This window comes from Zootoca vivipara, chromosome 4 (genome assembly GCF_965207765.1).
Source record: "Zootoca vivipara chromosome 4, rZooViv2.hap1.1, whole genome shotgun sequence".
In the NCBI taxonomy this organism is placed as follows: Eukaryota; Metazoa; Chordata; class Lepidosauria; order Squamata; family Lacertidae; genus Zootoca; species Zootoca vivipara.
This window is the reverse complement of record NC_142587.1, coordinates 92,441,168-92,467,968: the sequence shown is the minus strand read 5'-3', so window position 1 is coordinate 92,467,968 and position 26,801 is coordinate 92,441,168. Positions and strand designations below refer to the sequence as shown.

The window sequence follows — 26,801 nt, the reverse complement described above, 5'->3', positions numbered from 1 at the left end:
ATGTATAATTATCCTAGGGATTGGTTTCTCAAATGAATTTCCCAGAGAGTTTTTTTCCCTTGAATAACTGGAAGAAGATAGGTATTTGTTGATGGATGGAGAGGAATACAGTATATTTAAGGTTTCTACATTTGCCCTAGCAACCTGATGGATCTGACAAAATTTCATTGCACAACATGTGGTCTTCTGCGCTGAGGACCACATAGGCTAAAATGTACTTCTATCTTGTTTGTATTTCTGTGAAGGCAAATAACCATTTCAATGCCAAGTGGGGACAAGCTTATATTCACAGATACTTGCATCTTATGCGTAACCTGTTATATACACGTCTCCCAGTACCCGGCTAATTCTCTCCAAACCCATGTGAGGTGTGTGTAACACAATGCTTCTTGCTGTGATGTTTCCCATGACCATTCTTTGGGGCCCCGGGACATTATATTTACTTACTTTCTGTCATTTGGCTTTCTATAATTCAATTCCCTGCTTTTCAATCAGTAAGATTCCCAGAGCGGCTCATTGGGCAATTAAAAATGTGCAAACAATAGGGCTGAAAACAAACAGCGCAAATGCAGTCCAACAGCACAGAAGACAAAAATAAAACAAAGAGGAACTGAGCAGTGTGAGAAGAGAATAAAACTGAGCAAAGGGGGGGGGACGGACCTGTGAGCTTCCAGAAGGCTTTGTTTTCCCCAGAGATCTCCATTGCATCCCCCCCAAAAATCTGTGGGGAGAGGGCAGGTGTCCACCCTCACCAATGACCCTTGGGTGTGTGTGACATTTTCCCCAGCTTAATCTTCCCTGGGGATTCATGCTATTTTTTCCCTTGGCAGGGGCTAACAGCAGCCCCAGAATGCAACTGTGGGCCAATTCCTATAGGAAAAAGGAGGCAAACCATTCTCTTCCAGTTTTGCCTCAAGAAAAACATGCCAAGTAATACAATTCTGTGTTGGTTGGTTGGTGCTGCGCTCCAGTAAAATTTGTAATAGTCTGTTGCAATCACCAGGAAATGTTGGGCTTGTTTTGTCTAATTCACTGTGTTCCCAGAGCCTGAATTCATGTGACTATTTTCTGACTGAAGTTTCCACCAGCTGTTAGTATAAGCTGTGGCAGTAAGTCTATTTTAAGAAGTTTGCTAAGTGCATGTACCGCCAGCAGCGCTGTGTGGAATATGCGTTGTTCTGGAAAGGGAGTCAAGTAGAAATCTTCTAGCACCTGATTCCCAACAAAGTCACCCTCATATCAACTTCTTTAATCGAAAATCCAGGCATCTTGTACCATGGTGGAAAGTCTTTCATTCGGGGAAAATCTTAAGAATAACAATTTTCAAAATTCGAGGTGTTATCTTCTTAGGGACACAAGTATTAGAGGAAGAGTTTGGCATAGTTGTTAGATTTTTGGACTAGGGCTGGAGAAGTGCTGTTGCTCAGTGGTAGAGCACATGCTTTGCAAACAGAAAGTCCAAGGTTCAATCCCTGGCATATGCAGGTTGTTGTTGTTGTTGTTGTTGTTATTGTTGTTGTTGTTGTTGTTATTATTGTTATTGTTGTTATTATTATTATTATTATTATTATTATTATATAAATTTGTATACTGCCCTATACCTATAGGTCTCAGGGTGGTTCAAAGCACTTGACAGCCACTGCCAGTCAGTGTGTAGACAGTTGTTAAATTAGACAACAGGGGTGATTGAGATGTCTATATATTTGGACCCTGAGCTTCTTGAAGAAGCCAGAGGTAAAAAAACTAACAGGATTTACTACATGATCTTTCGGTTTGCATTATTTGGCCCAGTCTACACACCCTTCAGAATATGATAGTAAAACAGATCATGCCACTTTAGACTGCAGGTTGGAAAAAAAATCACATTTTTGAATGCGGGGGGTGGGTGGGTGTTCACCTGACACCTTCATTGTATACCTTTAGGCGCTAGGCAAAAATGTTCCTCTTTGACTAGGCCTTGGGCTGATTAACACCCTACACCCTTTTAAATGTGTTTGTGGGAGGGGGTGGGGGTGCTATTGTTCTGTTCTGTTCTTGTTTTTCTATTGTATTTTGTGTTTCGATCATGTATTTTTATGCAGTAAGCCGCCCTGAGATCTATGGATGAAAGACAGTATATAGACATAATAATAATAATAATAATAATAATAATAATAATAATACTGTAATAATAATAGCTATTAGTAGTAGTAGTAAGAAAAAGCAGCACAGCAAGAACCCATCTGGTAGAGAAACTTTCCACCTGATGCATTAGTTTTCTAATTGCACGGGATTATGGATGTATGTTCAAAAATGGCATCCTTCACTTGCAGTAAGATGTGGTACAGTCTACGCTATTGCCTTTAGGGAGCCACCTTGTAATGCAGTTTGTGCAAGCAGAGCTCAGGAACAAGATCAGGAGGTACCCTGTGGAGGTATCAAGGTCAGACTGCACGGCACATTGATAATAGGAATGTTACCTAACCTTACAAGCTGTCTCTCCACTCCCATTATCCATAAGAGCTAGCATTCTGCTCTGATTCAAATGAAAGGCAAGGATCTCTAATTGCTACATTTAGCACCCTGTGTCAAATTTCAGTCCTTGCCTGGGAGGGAAGAAGAAAAAGCGCTGTCAGTGGTGTCTGGCACTCGTTGGGACCAGTAGGGTGGAAGAAGAAGAAGAAGAAGAAGAAGAAGAAGAAGAAGAAGAAGAAGAAGAAGAAGAAGAAGAAGAGTAGTTTGGATTTGATATCCCGCTTTATCACTACCCTTAAGGAGTCTCAAAGCGGCTAACAATCTCCTTTTCCCTCCTCCCCCACAACAGACACCCTGTGAGGTGAGTGGGGCTGAGAGACTTCAAAGAAGTGTGACTAGCCCAAGGTCACCCAGCAGCAGCTGCATGTGGAGGAGCAGAGACATGAACCCGGTCCCCCAGATTATGAGTCTACCGCTCTTAACCACTACACCACACTGGCAGAGAGCTCAACAGTAAGTGGAATCAGAATCAGTGACTACTTCTAGTTTTGTCTCTTTCTTCCTCTCTGCTGAGCTCCAATCTGCCTTGCATCCAGTCTTTGATACTTTCTTCAGAAGGAGCTGACCAGGGTCCTGATCACCTGCAACTTGCCTTTCCTCTTTCTAAGTATCATCGGTACCCCTCTGCAGTCCAAGACTCCCTCACCTATCGGATCTCTCATGCGCACCTACAGTCTATACTAGGAAACCACCAATCCAGTAAGGGGTTTGTGAGAAGTAACAAAACCACCCCCTTCCTCTATATCACACCGTGCAACAGATTTTAATGGGAAGCCAATCCTGGCTGAAAAGCAGAGTTCAAAATAGACATATGCAATAAGTAAATAAAAATGTGCACAAGCCGCATTGCAGGGACTCTCTCCTGGACACTGCACAACTTATCTATTCCTAGAGGCAACAATGCCCGTCCCCCATTGCTGTACACCCCCCATCACTTTTGCCCTGCCCCCTCCATACAGCATCATTCAGCAACCAATGCACTGACTGCTCCACTGATGTTTTGCAAGAACTGTCCCCAGTTAGTTCTCCTGACCCTTCGCATCCAGAAGAAACCAAATTGAGATCATTAAGCCACACGCCGAGGTGCAGTTTTTCCTCCCAGCGGGGCACCCTCATTTCCCTCTCCCTGTCATGCCGACATATTCTTAAGAGCCCATGCTTAATTGGATCTTTGTAAGGTCATCATCTGAGTTAGTTCCACCATGAGCAATCATCACTACTAGGGGGTTGACAAATTGCCTTCCTCCAATTTGCAGTCATCAAGACGGAGGTGTGGCGGCGAGCGGTGGAAATTGAGAAATGGACGTACTTAAGGAGGGGTTGGAGGGGGTTGCTGTTAAGAAAGATTGTAGTGTGTGGCAAATGCTATTCGGAAGCCCCCAGCTGTGGTGGCAGAATATATCAAGTGGGATTAGTGGCCACTGTAGAACCTCTATGAGAATCCCAGCTGCTGGTGAACAGAAGCTGCCTCTGGCTGTAGAGGAGAACGTACCCATTGTGGCAAGTAATAGCATCCATGAGTTTGCTCAATCCTCTTTCAAAGCCAACCAAGTTGGCGTTCATCACTGCCTCCTGTGGGAGTGCATCCCATAGTTTAGCTCTGTGCCCCACCCTATGGCCTCTATTTACGATGGTTCTGGTTGCTGTGGGCTGAGGAGGAATTCTACCCTGAATGGAACCTGGGATCTTGGCATTTTGCCTTATTCATAGCATTCTGTCCTCATCTTATGCACAGTGTTCCATCATACCATAACTGGTTCTGGTGGTGCATTAGCCAAGGGCTGCATCTAGCAGCTGAGCTCCCTGCATAGCCCCACAGGGCATCCCCTTAAGAGTCCTTGGGATCAAGGGCTGGTGGGTCAGCCAATCGCAGGACCAGCACGCAGCTACATTCCTAGGTTGCAGGGGACAGGCAGGTGGAGAACTCCACACCACTGGTTGTTCTAAAGACGGAGGTCTGACTCTCTATAAGTCAGCTTCCTGCATTCCTACGATCTCGGCGCATGAGCAGACCTATAAGCAAAGAAGCACTCCTTCTTTGGGTTCCCAAACCATTTAGGAAAAACGTAACCATGCTGTTTGGCACTGTCATATGAAGAGCACTGCAGGATCAGACCAAAGGCCCACGCTCTCTCCTACTATGACTAACCAGCTACTTATTGAACGTTCACAAGCACTCTTGGAAGTGAAACAGCACTCTTCTGTTTAAACATACTGCCTCTGATATTGGAAGTAGTATATATTATAAGTCACTTTGGGGTGCCTCATGGAAAGCTATGATGATGATGATGATGATGATGATGATGATGATGATGATGCCATCGTGGCCAGTAGCCTTTGACAACCTCATTCTCCATCAGTTCAATCTCTAGTTCCATTTTCTCTGCTGATGGTGGTTTTTTTTTTTTTTTGGTCATTTTGTCATATTGCATCCCTACCTGACATAGAGGGAACGTTTCTGATTGGTTCGCAGGGAGCCCGACCCAGAACTCATGCTGTGATTCATCATCTGTTCACGCAGGTCATGGATTTTGGCCTCAAATCGAGCGTACTCTGGAAAATAATGCAAATCAAGCAATCAATTAATGAATGAACCCTTTGCAATCACCAGCTCATCATTACAATTTTTTTCCCTTTTAGTGAGACTGATTAAACATGGAAGATTGTGATCATGATAAGGTCAGACCACATGCCAAGAATCTGGGCCAACTGATCACTCTGCATGTTTAAGGTCATTAAGAAGAATGTGAACAGTCCTCCACGTTTAAAAACAAAATAGACATATAAAGCTGCTAAACAGCAAGTGCCACGAAAAGAAAGGCTAACCAAAACCTCCAACGAAACATCACACTGGAATTGGCTAGGCACATGATAAAAGCTGTGTAACGGCAAGGGCTCTGAAATTTAATGGATTAATCAATTAAGCGATGCAATAAATCAAGACCTAATCACATATTAAGCTGTAATCACTAATGAAGATTTGACATCAATTAAATATAGGGACGGCAGCAAGTGACGATTCCAGCATTCGATGTGGGGGGGGGGGAAAGAACACAAGAACATAAGAAGCTCCCTGCAGAATGAGGCCAGTGGCCCATCTAGTTCAGCATCCATGAAAGTCTGCAGTTTCTGCCCATTCACAGCCCCCATCTTCAGCCTATTGCTGAATTACCTTAATTGAGTCAGTCTCTAGCTCCAAGGCTCAGGAAAGAGGCAGATAGGCTGGATGCTCTGTCTGTCTCCCCTCCTAAATATTTGCCCTGTACCCCCACAAAACACCCCCGTCTGGGGCTAAAGGGAGCCTAAAGGAGTGTGTGGTTGTACTGTGAGCCTCTGGCAAGACTGGCCTACCTAGGCTGGCTGTTGCGGAAAGGTGGGAGAAATATATAGGCGTGTGCTGTCAGAGAAGCTTCGTGTGGTTATGAAGACACCACTGATTCACACTTCACTTCTATGAAGCCCCGCCTAGATGTGGGGCAGCCCCATGTAGGAAGGAGCTACAGCCTTCCTCAAAGTCTTCGCTATTCCCATTTCTGATGCCTGCTAGTGCAACCAGCGGATACAAAGATTATGTGGTCCATTGCAGGCAAAACAGTCCAAATGTGAGATGGGTGGAGGACCATTGTTGCAACATCTACTTTGCATCTTCTTCAGGTTCACTTCTGCAGTAAGAGAAAGCCAAATGGACAGCATCTACATCCAATCCAAATAACTTTCTTGTGCTAGCCATTGGCCGTGACAAATCTGAATAAAAAAAGAATACAAGCAAAAGGGGTGTCGCGCCACATATAATGGTCTTTATTTATATCTCTGTGTCTCTCTTACAGTTCACTGCTATATTGTCCAGGGTCTTCTTTCTGATTTTTTTGGCCATCAAAGCAAAAAAAATGGTGACTTTACGAGCCACTGAAGTGTTTACATCGCTAAGAAGCCATAGGACCTTCTCTGCAGGGAAGAGACCTCTTTCCTGTACGGAGAATGGGCAATGTAGTAAACTGTGCAAGATGTCTCCCACCTGTGGTTGCCCACATATACAGAGCCTGTCTTCATACAGTACCCTGTTACGTATATTGTCCATCTAGAATCATAGAATAGAATCATAAAATCATAGAGTTGGAAGAGACCAGAAGGGCCATCCAGTCCAACCCCCTGCCAAGCAGGAAACACCATCAAAACATTCTTGACATATGGCTGTCAAGCCTCTGCTTAAAGACCTCCAAAGAAGGAGACTCCACCACACTCCTTGGTAGCAAATTCCACTGCCAAACAGCTCTTACTGTCAGGAAGTTCTTCCTAATGTTTAGGTGGAATCTTCTTTCTTGAAGTTTGAATCTAGATGCCAGAGGGCATGAAAAGGCAACTCAGTAAAAGCAAATCTATGTGAGGCTGGCTGGAGATTTGACAGCCACTACACAAAGTCTCTGTGTCTTCATATTTTCTTCCTTATCACATTAGGTAACATTCCCTGATATCACACTGACTAAATGACTGCAGGAAAGAATCAAAGTGGAGAAATTAAGTTAACTTACACACTCTGCCTAATTAAATGCATAAATTACATTGTCATTACATTATTCCAACCCATTCATTTCAATGAAAAGGCAATGCAATGCATATTGTGGTGGAGATGGAAGCCGTGATCAATTTAATATTATTTGCAGACCGAAAGCAACCATGGGAAATACTGATCGAATTTGCTGCACTGATTTCCGTTCCGGACATAGGACATGGGAGGGATAAGTAAACATCAGCATTTTTTGTTTCTGCTTTCGTCACAATCCTTTGACCTCTCCGTCTGCAGGTTCCCTGTCACTTCCCTGCTACATGGAGTGGCGTATCCACTGGCCCCACCCTAGTACCACCTTGACTGGCCCCACTAGCCTGGAGATGTACTAAATCAGTATAGTGGTACCTTGGTTCCCAAACGGCTTAGTTGTCAAACGCTGCAAACCTGGAAGTAAGTGTTGCGGTTTGTGAATGTTTTCTGGAAGCCGAACCTCCGACGTGGCTTCCGCTTGACTTCAGGAAGCTCCTGCAGCCAATCGGAAGCCATGCCTTGGTTTTTTAATGGTTTCGGGAGTCAAATGGACTTCCAGAATGAATTACATTCGAGAACCAAGGTACAACTGTACTCCAGATGCCTGAGAAGTCCTCCATCTTACTCTCAACTTATGAACGGATTGCTTACAGATGTACACTTTGTTTGGATAAATATGACAACATTTGGAATGAGCTTATGGAGAATGTAGTAGGCTGTTAATATTTACATACATATTAGGATAATAACACTATATCAATTTATATAAGAATGTACGAGAGTTTATTACATTGCATTTTTGTATATATATTTTCCTTCTTATACATGTCTTTGTTCTTTCCCCCTCTCTTTCCCTATTTTTCTTTGTACCACTTTACTTCTTTATAATTGAAAATCTTTCAATAAAAAAACTAATAAAAATATTATTATTTATTTTTAAAAACCCTCCATCTGAAAGTATTTGGAGGGGAATGACAACAGATAACAATCAGATAGATAACATTTCATTTGTTGACTGCAGCTCTGCTATTGTTAAGAACTTCACCTATTTCACCACTTCCCCATTTTACAGTTCTGCATTTTAACCATAATTAACCAGGCATCTCATTTTCTTCCATTTGTAAATCTTGCCATTACCATTAGTCCCCAAGTTAATGTTTGCATTTCATTTTGGCATCCTTCCCAGAATGCGTGGCTGTTGTATAAAAGGGGCTACCCATTAGCCCAGAGGTTTTCAACCTTTTGGGGTCCATAGCTCCCTTGACCAACTACATTCTTTCTGTGGCACCCCTGTGGGGCTCAGGAGCCCAGTTATGTCACCCCTTGCCTGCAGAGCTAGGAGCCTCTCACCATTTTTGAACACCGTCCCTTGTGGAGTGTTCCCCCAGCCTCCTCTTTTCTCCCCTCTCCTTGGGAGTCCTCTGGGCAGCCGCAGCTGCCACCCCTGGTCTCTGAGCTGCCCCCCCCCACCTGCCACAAAGAGAGGTGCTTCCTCACACTGCCCCACAGGGGCTTGGAAGGCAACCCCTGGCCAACCCCAGTGGCATTATTCACCTGGAGAGCTTGTAGCCAGGACTGCTGCAACAAATAGCTGTGCAAGCCTTTGGGAGACAGAGATGCAAGAGGGCATCAGAGGAAGGGAGGGAAGGAAAGAAAGAGGGACAGGGGCCAGTGTTGCCCACAGCACCCCTGACCATCATTCAAGACACCCCAAGGTGCCATGGCACACTGGTTGCAAACCACTGCATTAGCCCATAACTGGCAAAATTTGACCGCCACAATTGCAACTGCGTCCCCGTGGCTTTGTTCTAAGCTACGCTAGAACACTGGCCTACAAGCGCTCCAGTTGGAGAACACTCATGGGCTTTGAAGAAACTCGATCTCAGGATGCAAGGGAGAAATGTGCTAAGAGGAAGGCACGCTTGACAAATCCACATCGTGATCAACTCCCGCCTGGACACCAATGTTCCCACTGTGGAAGGACGTGTGGATTCAGAATTGGCCTCCACAGTCACTTACGGACCCATTGTTAAAATTGTGTTTATGGAAGACAATCTTACTCGGCTAGGAGTGATTGCCAAAGAAGAAGAGGACACTACTTCAATGATTTTGAATTCCTATTCTCCCCAGCCCCCTACTTTTTCACCATCTGCAGCATTTCCAGGTTCAAATGGCAGCTCTGGATCTCTGTCCCCAAATCTCCTATGTAACGTATCATGTGAGAATATTCTTATTTGAAGGCTCATGAAGAGAGTACTCTTGAGCATGTACTGGTAGACTGCCCTCTTTCCATCACCACCAAGGCCATCACCTTCCTCAAGCCAGCCTGTACATGCAAGGAGAAAATAGTCCTTCTGTCTTTTTTCATTCTGAAAGTCTTAAGAGCCGAACTTCACTTCTACTGAAAGCTTGTAACTCATTTCCAGAGGACTCTCTGTGTAACATCTGAAGTGGCTCATTGTCTGTCCCTTGTCCCTTGACTGCTGATGTTCTAGCTAGCTAGCTTTAGTTCTATATAAAGATATTTCATTTTCAGTACAGCCTTTCTCTTTAATAAATAATGTAGAAATTCCATGCAAGTAGACGTGGGAGTTGACATCTATATTTAGACTCCGATGGGCAGAGTGAGGAGTAAGATCAAAAGCTAAGTCTTGGATAACGCAGTATCAGATCATCAACAGTTTCCATTCTGAGCAGAATTGAACTCCCACATGAACTTGAGCAGTACAGTATTTCTTTGCTCCAGCCCCCTACCCAGCCCAGTTCACGTGGATACACCTTGCAAGCCTTTGCATTTCTGCTCGAGGATGTGCAGAACCTTTCACTCGAGATTAAAGGTTATTTATTCCTTCTTATATCAGCATGACACCACATATTTGGAATACAGTCATACCTCGGTTTAAGGGGTGATATGATAGCCATGTTCAAATATATAAAAGGATGTCAGATAGAGGAGGGAGTAAGGTTGTTTTCTGCTGCTCCAGAGAAGCGGACACGGAGCAATGGATTCAAACTACAAGAAAGAAGATTCCACCTAAACATTAGGAAGAACTTCCTGACAGTAAGAGCTGTTCGGCAGTGGAATTTGCTACCAGGGAGTGTGGTGGAGTCTCCTTCTGTGGAGGTCTTTAAGCAGAGGCTTGACAGGCATATGTCAAGAATGTTTTGATGGTGTTTCCTGCTCGGCAGGGGGTTGGACTGGATGGCCCTTGTGGTCTCTCCCAACTCTACGATTCTATGATTCTATGATTCTAAGTATGCTTCGGTTTGAGTACTTTCAGTTTAAGTACTCCACGGACCCGTCTGGAATGGATTAATCCACTTTCCATTACTTTCAATGGGAAAGTTCGCTTCAGGTTAAGTGCGCTTCAGTTTAAGTACTCCACGGACCGTCTGGAACGGATTAATCCACTTTCCATTACTTCCAATGGGAAAGTTTGCTTCAGGTTAAGTACGCTTCAGGTTAAGTACAGACTTCCGGAACCAATTGTGTTTGTAAACCGAGGTACTACTGTACCTCTTTGCAACAGTGGATTTGAAATTTTCACAACATGGATCTGAGTCGCTATTACACAGGGCATGTAGTATGCCTTAAGAGCCACAATTGTGCGGCATGTTGTAGTCACTTTGCTTTTCAAGGCTATTTCTCCTTTCTGCATTGTGGCATTGCATGTTCAGAACATTTATCTGCAAAACCAGATCTGAACAATTGCACAAATCACCTTTTCACGTGGCATGTCCAGAACTGAGCATCAGGTTGATCCATCAAAGGGACAGTTGTATATTTCGCTGTTTTGCAACTTTGAACCCACTGATAGGCATTTAGGTGCAGAATTCCTAAACCTAGAACTGGAGTTACAGCCCAGTGTGAATTTCAAAAAGATGACTGTGCTTTAGTGTACACATTGTTTTAGAATGTGAAAATTAGGCAAGTTCACCGTTAAATGCAAACTGTCTCTCCTCCATCCCTTATCACAATTGCCTGAGCTGAGCAGGTGCTCAAAGGTATTCTGTTCTTTCATTCTTAGCCTTGCAGAGCCAGTCTTCTGCACTAGGCTCCAGTTGGCAGACTTCAGGACTCTAATTAAAAAACCCCAAGATGATCCTGCAAGTCTGAAGTCTGCCCACTCCTGCTGCATATAATGAAGTCGATTTCTTTTCAGCGTGGGAAGGAAGTTAGCCACTGAAGCAGCCGAAGGATCTTGTGACAGGATCACCCACTTTCTGAATTTATCCCAAACCAAGATATTAAAAGCACAGGATATCTGATGGAGGTGCAGGGAAGGGAACTGAGATGCATAACACTGTGATGACAAAGCACATTTTAGTGATTGAATCAAACTGTTATTTCTCTTTCCCCTCTTTCCCTCCTCTTCTCTCTTCCTGGATCCATTTAAGTCAGGGCTGGGGAACCTGATGTTGAAGTCCAATGACACCTGAAGGGCCAAAGTCTCCCCATTATATATGGTTCATGGAGAAGGGATGGAGCTCAGTGGAACAGCATCTGCTTTGCATGTAGGAGGTCCCCGGTTCAACCCCTGACAGCTCCAGGGAGGTCCTCAAAGAGGGCACAGATCTGAAAATGTTAATTTAGATATATAGCTGCCAATTTAGAAAGGAGAAAAACCATAGGTCTGACCATAGTGGGGACCAGGGGACCAGTTGGCTCAATGCACTGTCTAGGTGCTGCTAATCATACAACGTCAAGACCCTTCTTGCTCTCTCTTCAGATGGTCCTTTGCCTTTAATCCAGACTTGGACCACATGACCCTTCAAGCAGAGGTTGCTTCCAAACAAAGGACTGCCCTCTGCGAAACAGGACACACGGCCACCCCAGCTGAATGTGCTACTTTGAAATAATCAAATATGGAACTTAGAGAATGTTTGTTGCAGTGCTGTTCTAAATGCAGCACATCTCCACTTAATTCAAGTGTCTCTTAAATCGGAGTAAAGATAGATAACTGTTTACAAAGTGGGAACTTACATGGCATATGTAACCAGCTGGTGAGCCTGTGACATACACTCTCCAAGTCACAACAGGAGAATTGTATCCAGTGGTGTCGCTGAGCTCACCTCGAATATAAAAGTTCTTCTCCTGAACTCCATCCCCAAAAATTCTTCTTTGGCTCAGAAGGCAAGGTGACTTCTTGCCTGGTATAGTGAAGAAGCTTCCAGAGCTAAGCCAGATAAATTATGGGGCTTCATGGCTTCTCATTAGGAGTGACTGGTGTCCAGTGGGAAAGCCCCAAAGGCTGAAAGCAGGGAAGCCAAGAGTAGGTGGAACCAGAGTCAATGACGGGTGGAGGCAACAAGTTCTAGCTTTATCTGCACCATCAGGTCCTCCTTGCAGGCTTCCCAGGGGCATCTGGGTAGCTACTTTGAGGAAAGAATGCCGGATTAGATGGGCCTTTGGCTTGATCCAGCAGAATCTTATTATATCCTCATGTTCTTGTGCTCAGGGGATGATGGTGCAATGATGAGACACCTGATTCTAGGCAGGACCCCAAAAGCTAAGGCCCCACTATGTAAGGTCAACAAAATCTGGATGCATTGCACCCGCTTCCAGGTTGTGTTACCAGGCTACTTCACAGGGGGGACCGAACTGCCTGCTTTTTGAACAGCAAGTAGCTTGTTTCCATACAACCTGTCATTACAAGAGCCTTGTGGCATTAATAATTCCCCCCACCCTAAGTCTGTTGTTTTCCCTTTCCTTCCTCCTCACTTTTTCCTTCTCACACTGTCTTTTGTGATCCTGAGGGCAGAGACTGTGTTTTTCTTATAGATTTGTAAGCCTTTCTGGGAGCTTTTGAGGTGAATGGGTAGAATATATATGCCTTGAATGGTGAATAAATTTAGAACTCTGGGAAACAATTCTTAAGGTTCACTACAGCTCAGAGAACATATCTCTGAGTATCTGCTTATTTTTTTTAATGAAAGTATGCTCTAGAAATATTTCAACGTACAAAAGAGGAGTGTCGCTCCCAAGGCACTGCTAAAGCCATTGTTGACTGTAGCACTTCAGACTACAGATTTGTGTGTCTGGACATCCCAGAGAAAAATTTAATGATAAAAGCTTTTTAAAGAGGCACTGCTAATTAGGCTCAGAGTTAGCATCAAACCAATCATTTCACTACTACTGCCACAGACACAAACTATTTCCCCCCCATCAAACTAATCAACAAATGTTTAAGGCATTTTCCCAATTTCTAAGATGGTTACTAGTTCAGGGAGGGTTCAGATGTAATACCATGCTTCTCTAAGAAAGAGGCTGAAATTGAAGGAATATAGATAGAAAATTATGGAAAATCCAGATATAGTTTCTATGAAAGATGCACGCCAACAGGAGCCTAGTGTCTGTGCTATGAATCTTCCCCATTAAAACTGTGCTATGAATCTTTCCAATGGAAACTGCACTGATGTTCCATTCTGACGTGTATGTATGTGTATATATATACATATATATATACATACACACACACACACACACATATATATATATATATATATATATATATATATATATATATATACACACACACACACACACACACACACACACATACACATACTGTATATTTGATGTGTATCGCTCAACATTTGTCATTCCATCATTATTCTTGTGGAGGGAAATCTCTTTATTTTAGAAACTGTCTTTCAAATAGAACATGACCTTATTTGCAGGATGTGGGTTTTTAAAGAGGCCTGTACAAACAGAATCAGGTTACAGAGCACTCAACATATTTGGACAAACCGACGTTTCAGATCACCAAGGTCAGTGTCAAAGCTGATTCAGAGCTCTGCTCACCTATGAATTCACAATGATGTCAACAAATACTACAACAGGGATATTTAAAGCCATTGTGAGTGGCATATTTTTTTTTTTACTGCTCTCTTAAAATTTTGATGTTTTGATTCTTTTCAAAGTGTTTGATTAGAATTCTTATCTTTGTGTTCACTTCTCTGGGCACAGTCATCTGGTTTTCCTCAGAGTAAACCCACTGAAAACAATTAACTTGACTGAGGGAATAGCAATCTTAGACGCAAGAAGCTGGCTTCAGTAAGCCAGTGTAGCTTAAGGAAGCATAAAGTTACGCCGGATTCAAACTCTGTTCAGCAGCAAGTTTACCGCTGGCTGAGATGTCAGGGGCAGAGGAAGGGGTGTGCAGTGAGGGCGGTCCACCCTGGGTGTCACCACTGAGGGGGGGGGGGTTGACAAAATGCACTCACCATGGGGTCTGCAGAGCGCCCAAGCCACGTGTCTCTCCTGGGAGTGACACGGTGGCTTGGGCACTCACAGGCTCTGTGTTGCCCCAAACGGTCCTCAGCAGTAGGGCGGCTGAGTGGGAGGAGGCAGGCAGACTCCTCAGAGGCCCCATGGAGCGTCCTGCCCCAGCACACCCCACCCCGCGGGCGGCTAGCCCTGCCCCTGGGCGCAGGGCACGTGCGCCGCCCCAGGAGCCCGATCGGCTTGCTTCGCCGCTGGGTGTCGTAAGCCTGGCAGAAGGAAAACAAGCTTTTAAAACAGTGTTTGAGTTACACCAACTTTTTTGCTGGCTTAGCTCATGCTGGGATGCCAGGTCATGTGGCTGATCTGAACAGGCTTAGAATCCAACCTAAGGTTCAAGGGATATTTGCACTGCTTCTGCTAATTAGCTAGCTAGGCATCTACTGCATCAGACCTGTGCTCCGACTCGGGCAGCTGGAATAACAGTGTGACAACTTTCAGCTCGCTTAACCCCCGTCCCAATCTGATGCAGTGTGAGAAAGCAACAGCAGCTTCTCCTGCATGGGAGCTCCATCTTCTCTTGTTGGAGAAGGAAGGTAGCTCAGAGGTAGAGCAGAAGGCAGCAGCTCAAGGTAGGGCAGGCATAGGCAAACTCGGCCCTCCATATGTTTTGGGACTCCAATTCCCATCATCCCTGATCACTGGTCCTGTTAGCTAGGGATGATGGGAGTTGTAGTCCCAAAACATATGGAGTTTGCCTATGCCTGAGGTAGGGCTTGGAAGAGTCTGGACTGGACCTTCCTGTTAAAAAATTCCTGTCTTCGTCTGTCTTTACAATATTGTGTTTTATGTCTTCATTCTCTCATTGCGATGCTGCTTTACTTTTTGCATCTTGCCTTCCGCTTTGAGATGCTAAGCTTTTCAGAAATGCTTTGAAATAGCATTAACATGGAAAGGAATTTGTAAGAGAAACCAAGCGTCAGCTGTAACCAATTTTTCAGTGTGCCTCTTTTTTCCTCCAGGGTACCATTGTGAATGGCTGAGGTAACAGCTGTGCCATACTTCTGAAGGGCAGTGGAGCCTGAGAGGGGCAGGGGGGGACAAAAGGATTCTCTGCCCATGTCCGTTTGTGTTTGAAGGCCTGTCAGGATTCTGCATACTTGCTGCCCCCTGTCAATGTGTCTTTGCACTAGAGGCTGACTCTGATCTTCTCTGTCACTGCGATTTCTGTATGGTCTCAACTCCATGGAAGCTTCCCCTCCAGGGGAGCTTAGAATCTTAAGTCTTAGCTGGCCTCCAGCGCTGCCCTATGAACGATGCCAAGATCTTCTGTTTGCCAAGGCTCCGAGAAAGCTTGCCCAAGAGAGAGAGAGAGCTGCTTTAATTAATATTTTAATTTCCTCGAGAAGATTGAGCAGGTTGAGGGTTGAGCTGCGCAAACCTGCCGTGGCCTTCCATTTCTCTGCACTTTTAACGTGCAGAGGTTGTTTCTTCTCCTGCCTGTCCTGAATGGAAATCTGTTGGGTGGTAAGCACCAGCAGTCAGCTGATGGGGGAGGCCAGCCTGCTATCATGCTGATAACAGCAACCTGATTTGTAGAAATCAGCAGGCAACCCTTTTCACAGCATGGGGATAAATGATAACTAGCAATGTCTAAGCACTGATATATTGCGAACCCAGAGCATAGCTACAGTGACTGCCTGAAATGTTGACAACTCTTTTTGCCTTAAAAAAAAAGTCTAATTCCAGAGTTGCTGTTTTTCAAAATTCGGGCCCCTTCCCTTTTGATCCTTAAATCATCATCATCATCATCATCATCATCATCATCATCATCATCAGAGTTGGAAGAGACCACAAGGGCCATCCAGTCCAACCCCCTGCCAAGCAGGAAACACCATCAAAGCATTCTTGACATATGCCTGTCAAGCCTCTGCTTAAAGACCTCCAAAGAAGGAGACTCCACCACACTCCTTGGTAGCAAATTCCACTGCCGAACAGCTCTTACTGTCAGGAAGTCCTTCCTAATGTTTAGGTGGAATCTTCCTTCTTGTAGTTTGAATCCATTGCTCCGTGTCCGCTTCTCTGGAGCAGCAGAAAACAACCTTTCTCCCTCCTCTATATGACATCCTTTTATATATTTGAACATGGCTATCATATCATCCCTTAACCTTCTCTTCTCCAGGCTAAACATACCCAGCTCCCTAAGCCGTTCCTCCTAAGGCATCGTTTCCAGGCCTTTGACCATTTTGGTTGCCTTCCTCTGGACACGTTCCAGCTTGTCAGTATCCTTCTTGAACTGTGGTGCCCAGAACTGGACACAGTACTCCAGGTGAGGTCTGACCAGAGCAGAATACAGTGGTACTATTACTTCCCTTGATCTAGATGCTATACTCCTATTGATGCAGCCCAGAATTGCATTGGCTTTTTTAGCTGCTGCATCACACTGCTGACTCATGTCAAGTTTGTGGTCTACCAAGACTCCTAGATCCTTTTCACATGTACTGCTCTCAAGCCAGGTGTCACCCATCCTGTATTTGTGCCTTTCATTTTTTTTGCCCAAGTGTAGTACTTTACATTTCTCCTTGTTAAAATTCATCTTGTTTGCTTTGGCCCAGTTGTCTAATCTGTTAAGGTCATTTTGAAGTGTGATCCTGTCCTCTGGGGTATTAGCCACCCCTCCCAATTTGGTGTCATCTGCAAACTTGCTCAGGATGCCCTCAAGCCCATCATCCAAGTCATTGATAAAGATGTTGAATAAGATTGGGCCCAAGACAGAACCCTGTATAAAAATAACCAGTGTTATTTTTCTAGAAATAGCCAGAGCTGGAGCTCACCACAAACTTCTCCCTTGTTCTCTTAGAATGGCAATGGCAGCCACTTGAGAGGTGAACTCTGGCTGGAAAACAACCCTGATTATTACTGTTATTATGCATGTGGGACAGCTCTTGGGAAGAAGAAAAGAATGTTGAAGACTGGAGGAAGTTTAGGGTAGCAAAATGCAAGATGAGAGGAGGACCATGGACGGGGTCGAGGAACGGCAACACATTTGCTGGGAAGAAAGCAAGAAGTCTCCACCCCAACTCATGAGCTGCTTCTTTTTCCTTCACGGAGAACAGGGCTGAGGAACCTCTGGCCCATGGATCTAATTAGGCCTGCCTAGTCCCTCCAATAACGCGAGATGAGCGCCGCAACCCCAGAGTCGGTCACGACTGGACCTAATGGTCAGGGGTCCCTTTACCTTTAGTCCCTCCAAATGGCAGAAGGTGCTGTTTTTAGCAAACCACGCCTCCCTGCCACTCACGTGCCGTCACCTGCTGTTACCTGTCAATCACCTTGGCTGATAGGATTGATTTCTGCTTCAATTTCTGCATTCATTTGCCACTTTGTGGCCATGGCATTTGCTTAGTACAACTTCTTCAGAGGATAGAAGTGACCTCGTTTTCACTTCAAGTAATGATGGTACTCACTGGTAGAAACACACACTTTTATTACTTATAAAGAGAATCCCCATATTAGCTGATAGCATATTGTTTCTCTAGAGCTTTTTGTTTTCCTAGGCTGTGATGTTTCACGGTTTACATTTTTTATTTCTTGGTTTCTTTCTTTCTTTCTTTCTTTGATTTTTGTTTCCTCTATACTTCCAGATGCTTAAAACTAAGAAAATATTTTGAAGGAAAGAAGAAAGGAACTGTGACATAATTATGTTGTGAACTGGTATACAAAACTTAACAACAACAACAACAACAACAACAACAACAGCAACAATATGTAGCAAGTGGCACGCAAATATTTAAGCAACCCAGCACAGTGGTCCACATTACAGTGAAGTGCAGTGAATAGCACAGAATCAGTGCTATTATTGTCAACAACCTTAAAAAAACAGAAGATCCTAATCTGCAATACGAAGAATCAATTACTTTTCTCTTAGAAGCAGTTCGACAACTTGTTGCTCCAAACTAGAATTCGTTTGAACATTTGCAAAATGTCAGAATGGAAACACAAAGTTTGGACCATAGCACTTTCAGAAAAGCTGACCAAGGAAATTAAAGCTTAAGCTGGAAAGTGAGACAAAGGACGATTTTATAGAGACATGGTACCCTTTCATCACATACTCAACAGGATATCAAATGCAGTGTTTTTCCTCTAGGATTCTGTGCTTTGGGGAAGGTTTGTTATGCAGGGATTTCTGTATGCGGAATCAGTGCTGTTCTGCATATAAAGGTAAAGGTAAAGGGACCCCTGACCATTAGGTCCAGTCGTAACTGACTCTGGGGTTGCGTGCTCATCTCGCATTATTGGCCGAGGGAGCTGGCGTATAGCTTCCAGATCATGTGGCCAGCGTGACAAAGCCGCTTCTGGCAAACCAGAGCAGCACATGGAAACGCCGTTTTCCTTCCCGCTGTAGCGGTTCCTATTTATCTACTTGCATTTTGACATGCTTTCAAACTGCTAGGTTGGCAGGAGCTGGGACTGAGCAACGGGAGCTCACCCCGTCACAGGGATTCGAACCGCCGACCTTCTCATCAGCAAGCCCTAGGCTCAGTGGTTTAACCACAGTGCCACCTGGGTCCCTACTGGGTTCTGCATATAGCCTCACCTAAAATAGGCTAGTTGTGAAAATAAAGGTGAAAAGCACCAAACACTCCCTTTAAAAATATGTCTGGAACTAACTTCCAGAGAGAGCTGCTTCCACGGCTCTGTAGTAGGATCAAGCGCTTAGTTGGTACAAATCTGCAGCAAGGAGAAGAGCCAAAGGAACAGATGGGAGGGGATGAAAAACCGGAGACTTGCTAATTATCCTTACACCTTAGTCATGCTGCTGAATCAACAGCCGAATCTGGAAAGACTCTACTACAAAGCTTGGGCAGGGCTGAAATCACCACACGGACTTTGAAGTAAGTACAACAAATCCAATAGCTGTCAGCACTGTGTCAAGCCACCATAAAATATGCAAATCCAAGCTCTTATACCTCCCAGTTCTCATTACACGCTAAGTAATGAGAGCAGCAACCACTTAATTAAAAATAAATTTGTGGGGAAGCTTTGTGGAAATAAGCAGCCGTCCTCTTGGCTCTTCTATATGGAGTCTCGAGCAGCCGAGGAGGTAGTCTGAAAGCCACTTGTTGGGGGGCAAGAGGGTGCAAACTGCAGCAGGGATCGAGGGACCTGAATTCCCACCATAGCACTGGGTTGGATTCTCTGCCCAGCCCAGCCCAGCCCCTCAGTGAGAATGGTCATCACCCTTTCTCTCATCTCATTGGCTGATCTGATGAAAAGGGGCGGAGGCAATATTTGATTTGTGTGTCCCTGTGTCTGTCTGCATGGGTATGTGTCTACCTGCGCATGTTGCTCTGAACTCAGGTTCAAACCGTCTCTACGCACGTACAAGTGTTTGTGCGACTGTGTAGCAAAAGCGGCACTTTCCATGAATGAAAGAGAGGCGCCAGCAAGCTTTTTTTTTTGGGGGGGGGGAAATTTGATTTCCAGCAACTGGTATTCAGAGAGACGGCCTCCAGCAGTGGTGGTAGAACATAACCATTCTGGCCAGTAGTCACTGATAGCCCTCTCCACTCTGAATTCGCCTAACCCTCTTTTAAAGCCATCCAGGTTGCTGCCTGTCTCACCACCTCCCGTAGGAGAGGACTCCATAATTCAACTACGCGCTGTGTGAAGGGTTCATCTCCTGCTTCCAGCCTTCCTATAGGCATATGGCTGCCACTTTGAAACATAGGAGGCTGGACTAGATAGATAGGTTTCTGGCCTCATCCAGCAGCAAGCCTCTTCCTATACTTATGTTCTTAGATAAGCATTGCGTGGAGAACTGCTGTCGTAACCCCAAAAGGTTCAAACTCCAAGAGACAAAAGTCAATCAGTTGAGTCAACTCATTATTTAATTAACCCAAGTGGCACAACATGCTACGTCAAATACTGGAGGTTAAAGGAACGGTGAGTATGTATTTGAAATTTATAGGACAGACAGGCAAACTAGGGATGTAACAATGTGCTTCAATATGGTCTGGATTCCATCTGCAGTATCATCTGGTATTTTCCTACAATCTATTACACTTGTTGTTGTTTAGTCGTTTAGTCGTGTCCGACTCTTCGTGACCCCATGGACCATAGCACGCCAGGCACTCCTGTCTTGCACTGCCTCCCGTAGTTTGGTCAAACTCATGTTCGTAGCTTCGAGAACACTGTCCAACCATCTTGTCCTCTGTCGTCCCCTTCTCCTAGTGCCCTCAATCTTTCCCAACATCAGGGTCTTTTCCAATGATTCTTCTCTTCTCATGAGGTGGCCAAAGTATTGGAGCCTCAGCTTCACGATCTGTCCTTCCAGGGAGGACTCAGGGCTGATTTCCTTAAGAATGGATAGGTTTGATCTTCTTGTAGTCCATGCTTTCCCGTCCGCTGATGTGGAAATATATGTGTATGTTTTAATGTACCTCACAGCACACAACAGACACCTCTAACTCATCTATCAACAGATATGTACAAATAAGCGGTGTGTTCCTTTTCAAAGTTAATGAATTTCAGAGGGGTGGGGCCCTGCTTCTCTTGTTTGCAGCAAAAGCAACAGAGAGCCCTGTGGCAACTTAAAAATAAGCTAATTCCTATTGCCAAACCATCTATGGGTGTGATCCTAACAATGTCTATTCAGAAGTAAGTCCCATTGAATTCAGTGGGTCTTAGTCACAGGGAAGTGGGACTAGGATTATTGATACCTTTGCAATCTTGATTTCACAGTTCAGCATAAACTTTTCATCCTATCTCATTTCCCTCACTCACACATCAGGGTGGTACAATGTAGAACACCCTCTTGATATTATGTCCTTGTGTCCTGGATTGTATAAATTACTCTTGCAACTTACTCGACTACATATAAATGTCCTCCTCTTTTTTTTAACCCCAACGTTCTATTTTTTAAATGCCTGTTTTATTCAGAATATAGCCATCTGTGGGTGTCTGTTGAAACATTACACTCAAGCTAATTTGAATGTGAAAAGAAAAATAATGAATGATGCATTCCACTGGTTTTTTAAAAAATTCACAATAGGGAACAGATTAAGCCTGCAGTCCTGACCCCATTTACCTGGGGGAAAAGGTTTTTTGTTGTTGTTATTAATAAAAATTGGGAGTTTTAAACCCTTGCCAGTCTCACAAAAATCGACCAGTAGATCCTGATCTATCTTCTGCCCTCTCCCGATCTATAGCATCCATAGCAAGAATATTGATATATGCAGATTGAGAAACTTTCATTTCAGTGTCTGAGGAGCTACGGGAAATTTTGCCTTTCAGTGTGTGACAAAAATCTCCCAATTTGGACAAAAAGGAAACCAGTTCTTACCGAGCCATCAGAACTGACTTGTCCACAATGAACATCTGTATTCATTTTCCTACGTTCAGCATAAATAGTACAGTCTATCAGAACAGCCTGCCTTAGTTCCTTGAGCTCCATGAGCAAGCAGCCGTTCTCCAACTGGAATTTTCTAATAGGAGGGACAAGCCATCACACAGACCATGTTGGAAGCGTGGTTGCCTCCTTGCCCCTGTCCCCTGCAGCAAGAATGTGAAGGCTTTGCTCCTGCCCATGAAGCCTAGGCAAAGCATTGCTCCATCTAGCTCCGATGGAGCAAAGCAGATGTTCTGCCACTGAGCCATGGTGTAACGGACTGGGCTGGCTTGCGATAGAACCCCAGGGTGGAAAGTGTTAATCCCAACCTCCTTGTTGAGTGACACATTCCATTCCTGAGGGGCGGGACTGCCATGAGATTAAAAGGAATGGGGAGCAGTTATTTCAGGGGATAGAGGGGTTAGAGTGGATAGAGTTGAGAGGGGTCTTTGGGAGCGGGAGCGGGTGGGTAGGAGTAGGAGATCTTAGAGTGTTCTGAGGAGTTTACTAGAATTATATTACAGCCAGTGTTATATGTAACTAAGAATATGATCTAAGAGCTTGTACACATGAAACCATTACGCATTTTACATGTCCTCTAGTTTAATAAAGCTTTCTTAAATGTTACGTTAAAACGGATGTGCTCTGTTATTCCAGTGAAGTATCCTAACTCAAAGGGGTGGTGACTGTAGGGAGGAGGTTAGACTAAACCTGAGGAGCAGGAAAATAGTTTTAAAACCTCAAGGTCAAGCCCAGGGAAGACAAGTGCCAGGAAGAAGGTGCCACAAAGTAGCAACAGGCTGCTGAGGTGAACCTTAGGTAAAAGGGAATCCTGACTGTGAGCACAAGGTGGTTCCTGATACACTTGCCGGGAGTTAAAAGGGATACTGAGCCACGTTATTGGGAGAACTGGAACTGAACTTCGATAACTAGCAGACCCCAAACATAAACAGGCAGTTTATTTGGGCGCAAGAAGGATAGGTGGGTTGTTTGTGAAATAACCAGTTTCCTTCAACACTCTGCTAGTGGCATAGAAAGGGAGGCACATCACATTGGTGGGATCTGCACATATTAGGTGGGATCATCTCAAGTTTAGTGACAACGCCGGGATTGTCGTATTAAATTGGTGACAACGTCCTGGGTTCGTTGCACATGGCTCCTCCCCACTCACCTGCAATCGATTCTATGGCCCATGCATTTGAACACAAGAAGCTGCCTTCTGCAGGGCTGGAATATTGGTCCAGCTAGCTCAGTAATGCTGACATTAGCTGGAAGATGCTCTCCACGAGATCAGTCAGGGTTCACGCCCAAGCTTTCCTGGAGATGCTGGGAGCCGAAACCGAGATCTTCTACATGTAAAGCAACTGCGCTGCCACTCACCCATGACATGTCAGCCTGCAATGCAATGGCAGTACAGCCGTACCTTGGTTTCCAAACAGCTTAGTTCTCAAATGTTTTGACTCCCGAATGCCACAAACCCGGAAGTGAGTGTTCCAGTTTGCAAACTACTTTTGGAAGCCAAAGGTCCGGCAGGGCTTCCGCGGCTTCCGATTGGCTGCAGGAGCTTCCTGTAGCCAACGAGAAGCCGCACTTTGGTTTCCCGAACGTTTTGGAAGTCGAACAGACTTCCGGAATGGATTCTGTTCGGCTTCCAAGGTACGGCTGTACCTGCTTTGTTGCCAAATTGATTTATTTTTCTAAAAAAATAAAAATAAAAATTCCAGTTTCTTCCTCTCTCTTCCCCTCTCCTCGCACACACACAAGCACACACATGCACACACACACACAGATGGAGAGGGAGAGCATTTGCCTAATAACAGAGAGTGAACTAAGGGGTATGGAGGAGAGAGCCCTGAAACAGCCAGATGGTCAAAAAACCTGGCCCAAATGTTCCGAAATCTGGCATGCCTTTCAACAAGCTCAGCTTGCAGTACACGGGCTGTTTTCCCTCTGCCTTTGCTTGCTTCGGCTTCAGGGCTCTTCTTTATTTATTTCATTATTTTTATCTGTGCACTTAAAATATTTATGAATGGCACTTTCCTATAAAATATCACAGACCAAAGCACATGCTATCGCAATGAAACGTCAAAAGGACTGGTTGGCAAGGGATCTTGGATTTGAAAGGGCTGCAAACAGAGGAGGACTCTGGGCTCTCAAATTCCAGGGTCACCCCCTGCAGTTGTGCTACCCTAAAACTGCCTCTGCTGCCAATGTTCTATTGGCAAGGAGTTCCACAGGGCAGGGCTAGCCACACTAATATAATAATAATTTATTATTTATACCCCGCCCATCTGGCTGGGTTTCCCAGCCACTCTGGGTGGCTTCCAACAAAATATTAAAATGCAATAGTGTATTTGGCCCCCGTTAAAGGCCTGCTGAGTATGGGGCATGCAGGAAACCCACAGTGCCCCTTCAAAAGACCTCAGCAGTTGACGTGGAACAAATCACAGCCTTCCTTCAAAACTTGCATTCATCCAAATCTACGACGCTACACTTCGGACAAGCACTGTGTGCAAAAATGCATCTCTTAATGCAAAGTGTCCATAAGAATGCAGATACAGTATTAGCAAAAATAAAAAGTATAAAAATGTGTTATATTGGGGAAAACTGTATACAATTGCATGGACCTTGGAAGTCAAATGGAATCTGTTCCGGAAGTCTGTTCGACTTCCAAAATGTTCAGAAACCAAAGTGCGGCTTCTGATTGGCTGCAGGAAGCTCCTGCAGCCAATCAGAAGCCCCAGAAGCCCCATTGGACGTTCAGCTTCCAAAAATATTTCAAAAACTGGAACACTCACTTCTGGGTTTCGATCGTTTGGGAGCCAAACCTTTTGGGAATTAGGCTGTTTGAAAACCATGGTACGATTGTATTAGGAGAAATTTGCACAACCTTGCTGATTAATTCGACCTTCTGAACTTTCCTCCCTTAGCTGCACTTTTGCTGAGCTGCTGGTAAAGCAATATGGGTTTTTAATATCATCCTGATGGGGATGTGGAATGATGCTTCTGCACCTAAGGGATCTGTCAGCATTTTCAGAGGTTCGTAATGGACATTAAACCTCCCTTACTGGGGAGGGTGGAGAAGGGCCCCCTTTATTTATAATCGAAGGCACTCGACACACAGAGGTGCCGAACGACTCTTACATCTGGCACACCAAAATCTCAGTGGAGCCCACCGAGAATATCGCCCGGTCCAAGGTGACTGAATTTCAGCACAAAGGGCAACAGAATTAATACGGATTTGGGCCAGATCTTGTAACCCATGGCCTGCTAGCATTTTCTGTGCTTTCGGGAACAGGAAGTGAAATCTACTTTTCCGAAAGGGAAGTTAACTACATTGAGTTAACTACATTCATCAAGGTTTATGATAAGACATGGATGTTTGGAGGTGCCAAAGGACTGCTCTCCCCACACACTTACATCACAAGAGGGGACCTGATCCAGGATGGTAGCCCTCTGACTTAGCTGTACCATGTCAGGGCACAAACAGTGTTATGGGGAAAGCTCAAATAAGATTAAATGCTCCTCTCTCTGTCTATCTCCCCGGGCCCAATTCCCTGAACGTTGAACAGTGTTACACCAGTGATCAGAGTACTGACATATTCATGCATTGCAGGGGGTTGGACTAGAATTCAGGGGTGGCCAACTCCCAAGAGACTGCCATCTACTCACAGAGTTAAAAACTGGCAGTGATCTACCCCCTTTTGGGGGGTTCAGGTCAAAATTGTTGAGCTTTTTTCGGGAAGGAAGGCCCATTTTGGGGGTGGGGTTGGGGTCAAAGTTGTTGAGTTTTTTCAGGGAGGAGGTAAAATGTTGAGCTTTTTTAGGGGAGCCACAGTTGTTCAGCTTCTTTGGGGGGAGCCAATGATCTACCAGTGATCTACCACAGACGTCCAGTGATCTACCGGGCACTGCATTTTGTAAGCACCTTATGGGCTTCAAAAACTGAGATTCTGTAGACTTGTGTCTTAGAATCATAGAGTTGGGAGGTGCTCTGAGGATCATCTAGTCCAGGCAAGTCTACAGAATCTCAGTTTTTGAAGCCCATAAGGTGCTTACAAAAAGCAGTGCCTGTTCGGTGGTGAACCCCTTCTCTATGCTACCAAATAGTGTCCGAGAAAACTTGCCAATTGTCTTTTAAGAAAAATACATACAGGTGTGTGTGTGTATACCAATTACTTAAAAGTTGTAGACCACAGGCAACAAATATTCATATGTGAATCTGCCCCAAGTGAACGTTAAGGGAGTAAGAACAGTCCTGCTGGATTATATCAAAGGCCTCCTAGTTCAGCAACTTCTTCCATAGAGAGGCCAAACAGATACCTATGGTATAAGCTCCAAAGCAGAACCAGAATGCAGTACCCCTCTCCTGCTGTTGATGGAGCAGGGCATGTTTAGCCTGGAAAAGAGGAGGCCGAGAGGAGATGTGATAGCCATCTTCAAATATCTCAAGGGTTGTCACATGGAAGATGGAGCAGGATTGTTTTCTCCTGCGCTGAAGGGTAGGACTTGAATCAATAAGTTACAAGAAAGGAGATTATGACACAACATCAGGAAGAGCTTTCTGGCACTAAGAGCTGTTTGACAGTGGGGCAGAATCCATTGGGAGGTTGTGGACTCTCCAACTGGCGGTTTTTAAGTAGAGGTTGGGTGGCCACCTGTCATGGGTGCTTTAGCTGACATTCCTGCATTGCAGGGGGCTGGATGAGATGACCCTTGGGGCCCCTTCCAACTCTATGATTCTATGATTCTGGAAGCAACTGGATGTGTTATTGAATGATGTTATACATACACAAGCTAGCTCTCAACCTGACAACTCAATTGGAGATCTTGATTAGAGTGAAGCTCAGTTGGGCAGGACAGAAGCTCATGGACTAAATCCTTGGCATCTCCTGTTAAAAAGCACCTGGAAGGGCAAAAGTCACAGGTTCAATCCACGGCATCTCCAGGAAGGGCTGGGAAAGACTCCTGCCTGAAACTCTGAAGAGCTGCTGCCAGACAGTGTAGACAATATTGAGCTAGATGGACCAGTGGTATGACTCAGTATAAGGCAGCTTCCCAGGTGTGATTCCTAAGTGTGAATCAGACAACTGTCCTCTGCCTGAGACCCTCGAGAGCTGCTGCCATTCAGAGTG

General features: G+C 44.8%; 1 protein-coding gene across 10 annotated transcripts in view; it reads right to left on the bottom strand.

Moving 5' to 3' along the window:
- The window catches only part of DLG2 (discs large MAGUK scaffold protein 2), an 835,907-nt gene that overhangs the window by 71,877 nt on the left and 737,229 nt on the right, over nt 1-26,801 (bottom strand). For all 10 annotated transcript variants that reach the window (XM_088668833.1, XM_088668834.1, XM_088668835.1 and 7 more), the window contains one exon: nt 4,953-5,067. In XM_088668833.1, the coding sequence (XP_088524959.1) occupies nt 4,953-5,067 (115 nt within the window). The remainder of the gene's footprint in view (nt 1-4,952; nt 5,068-26,801) is intronic.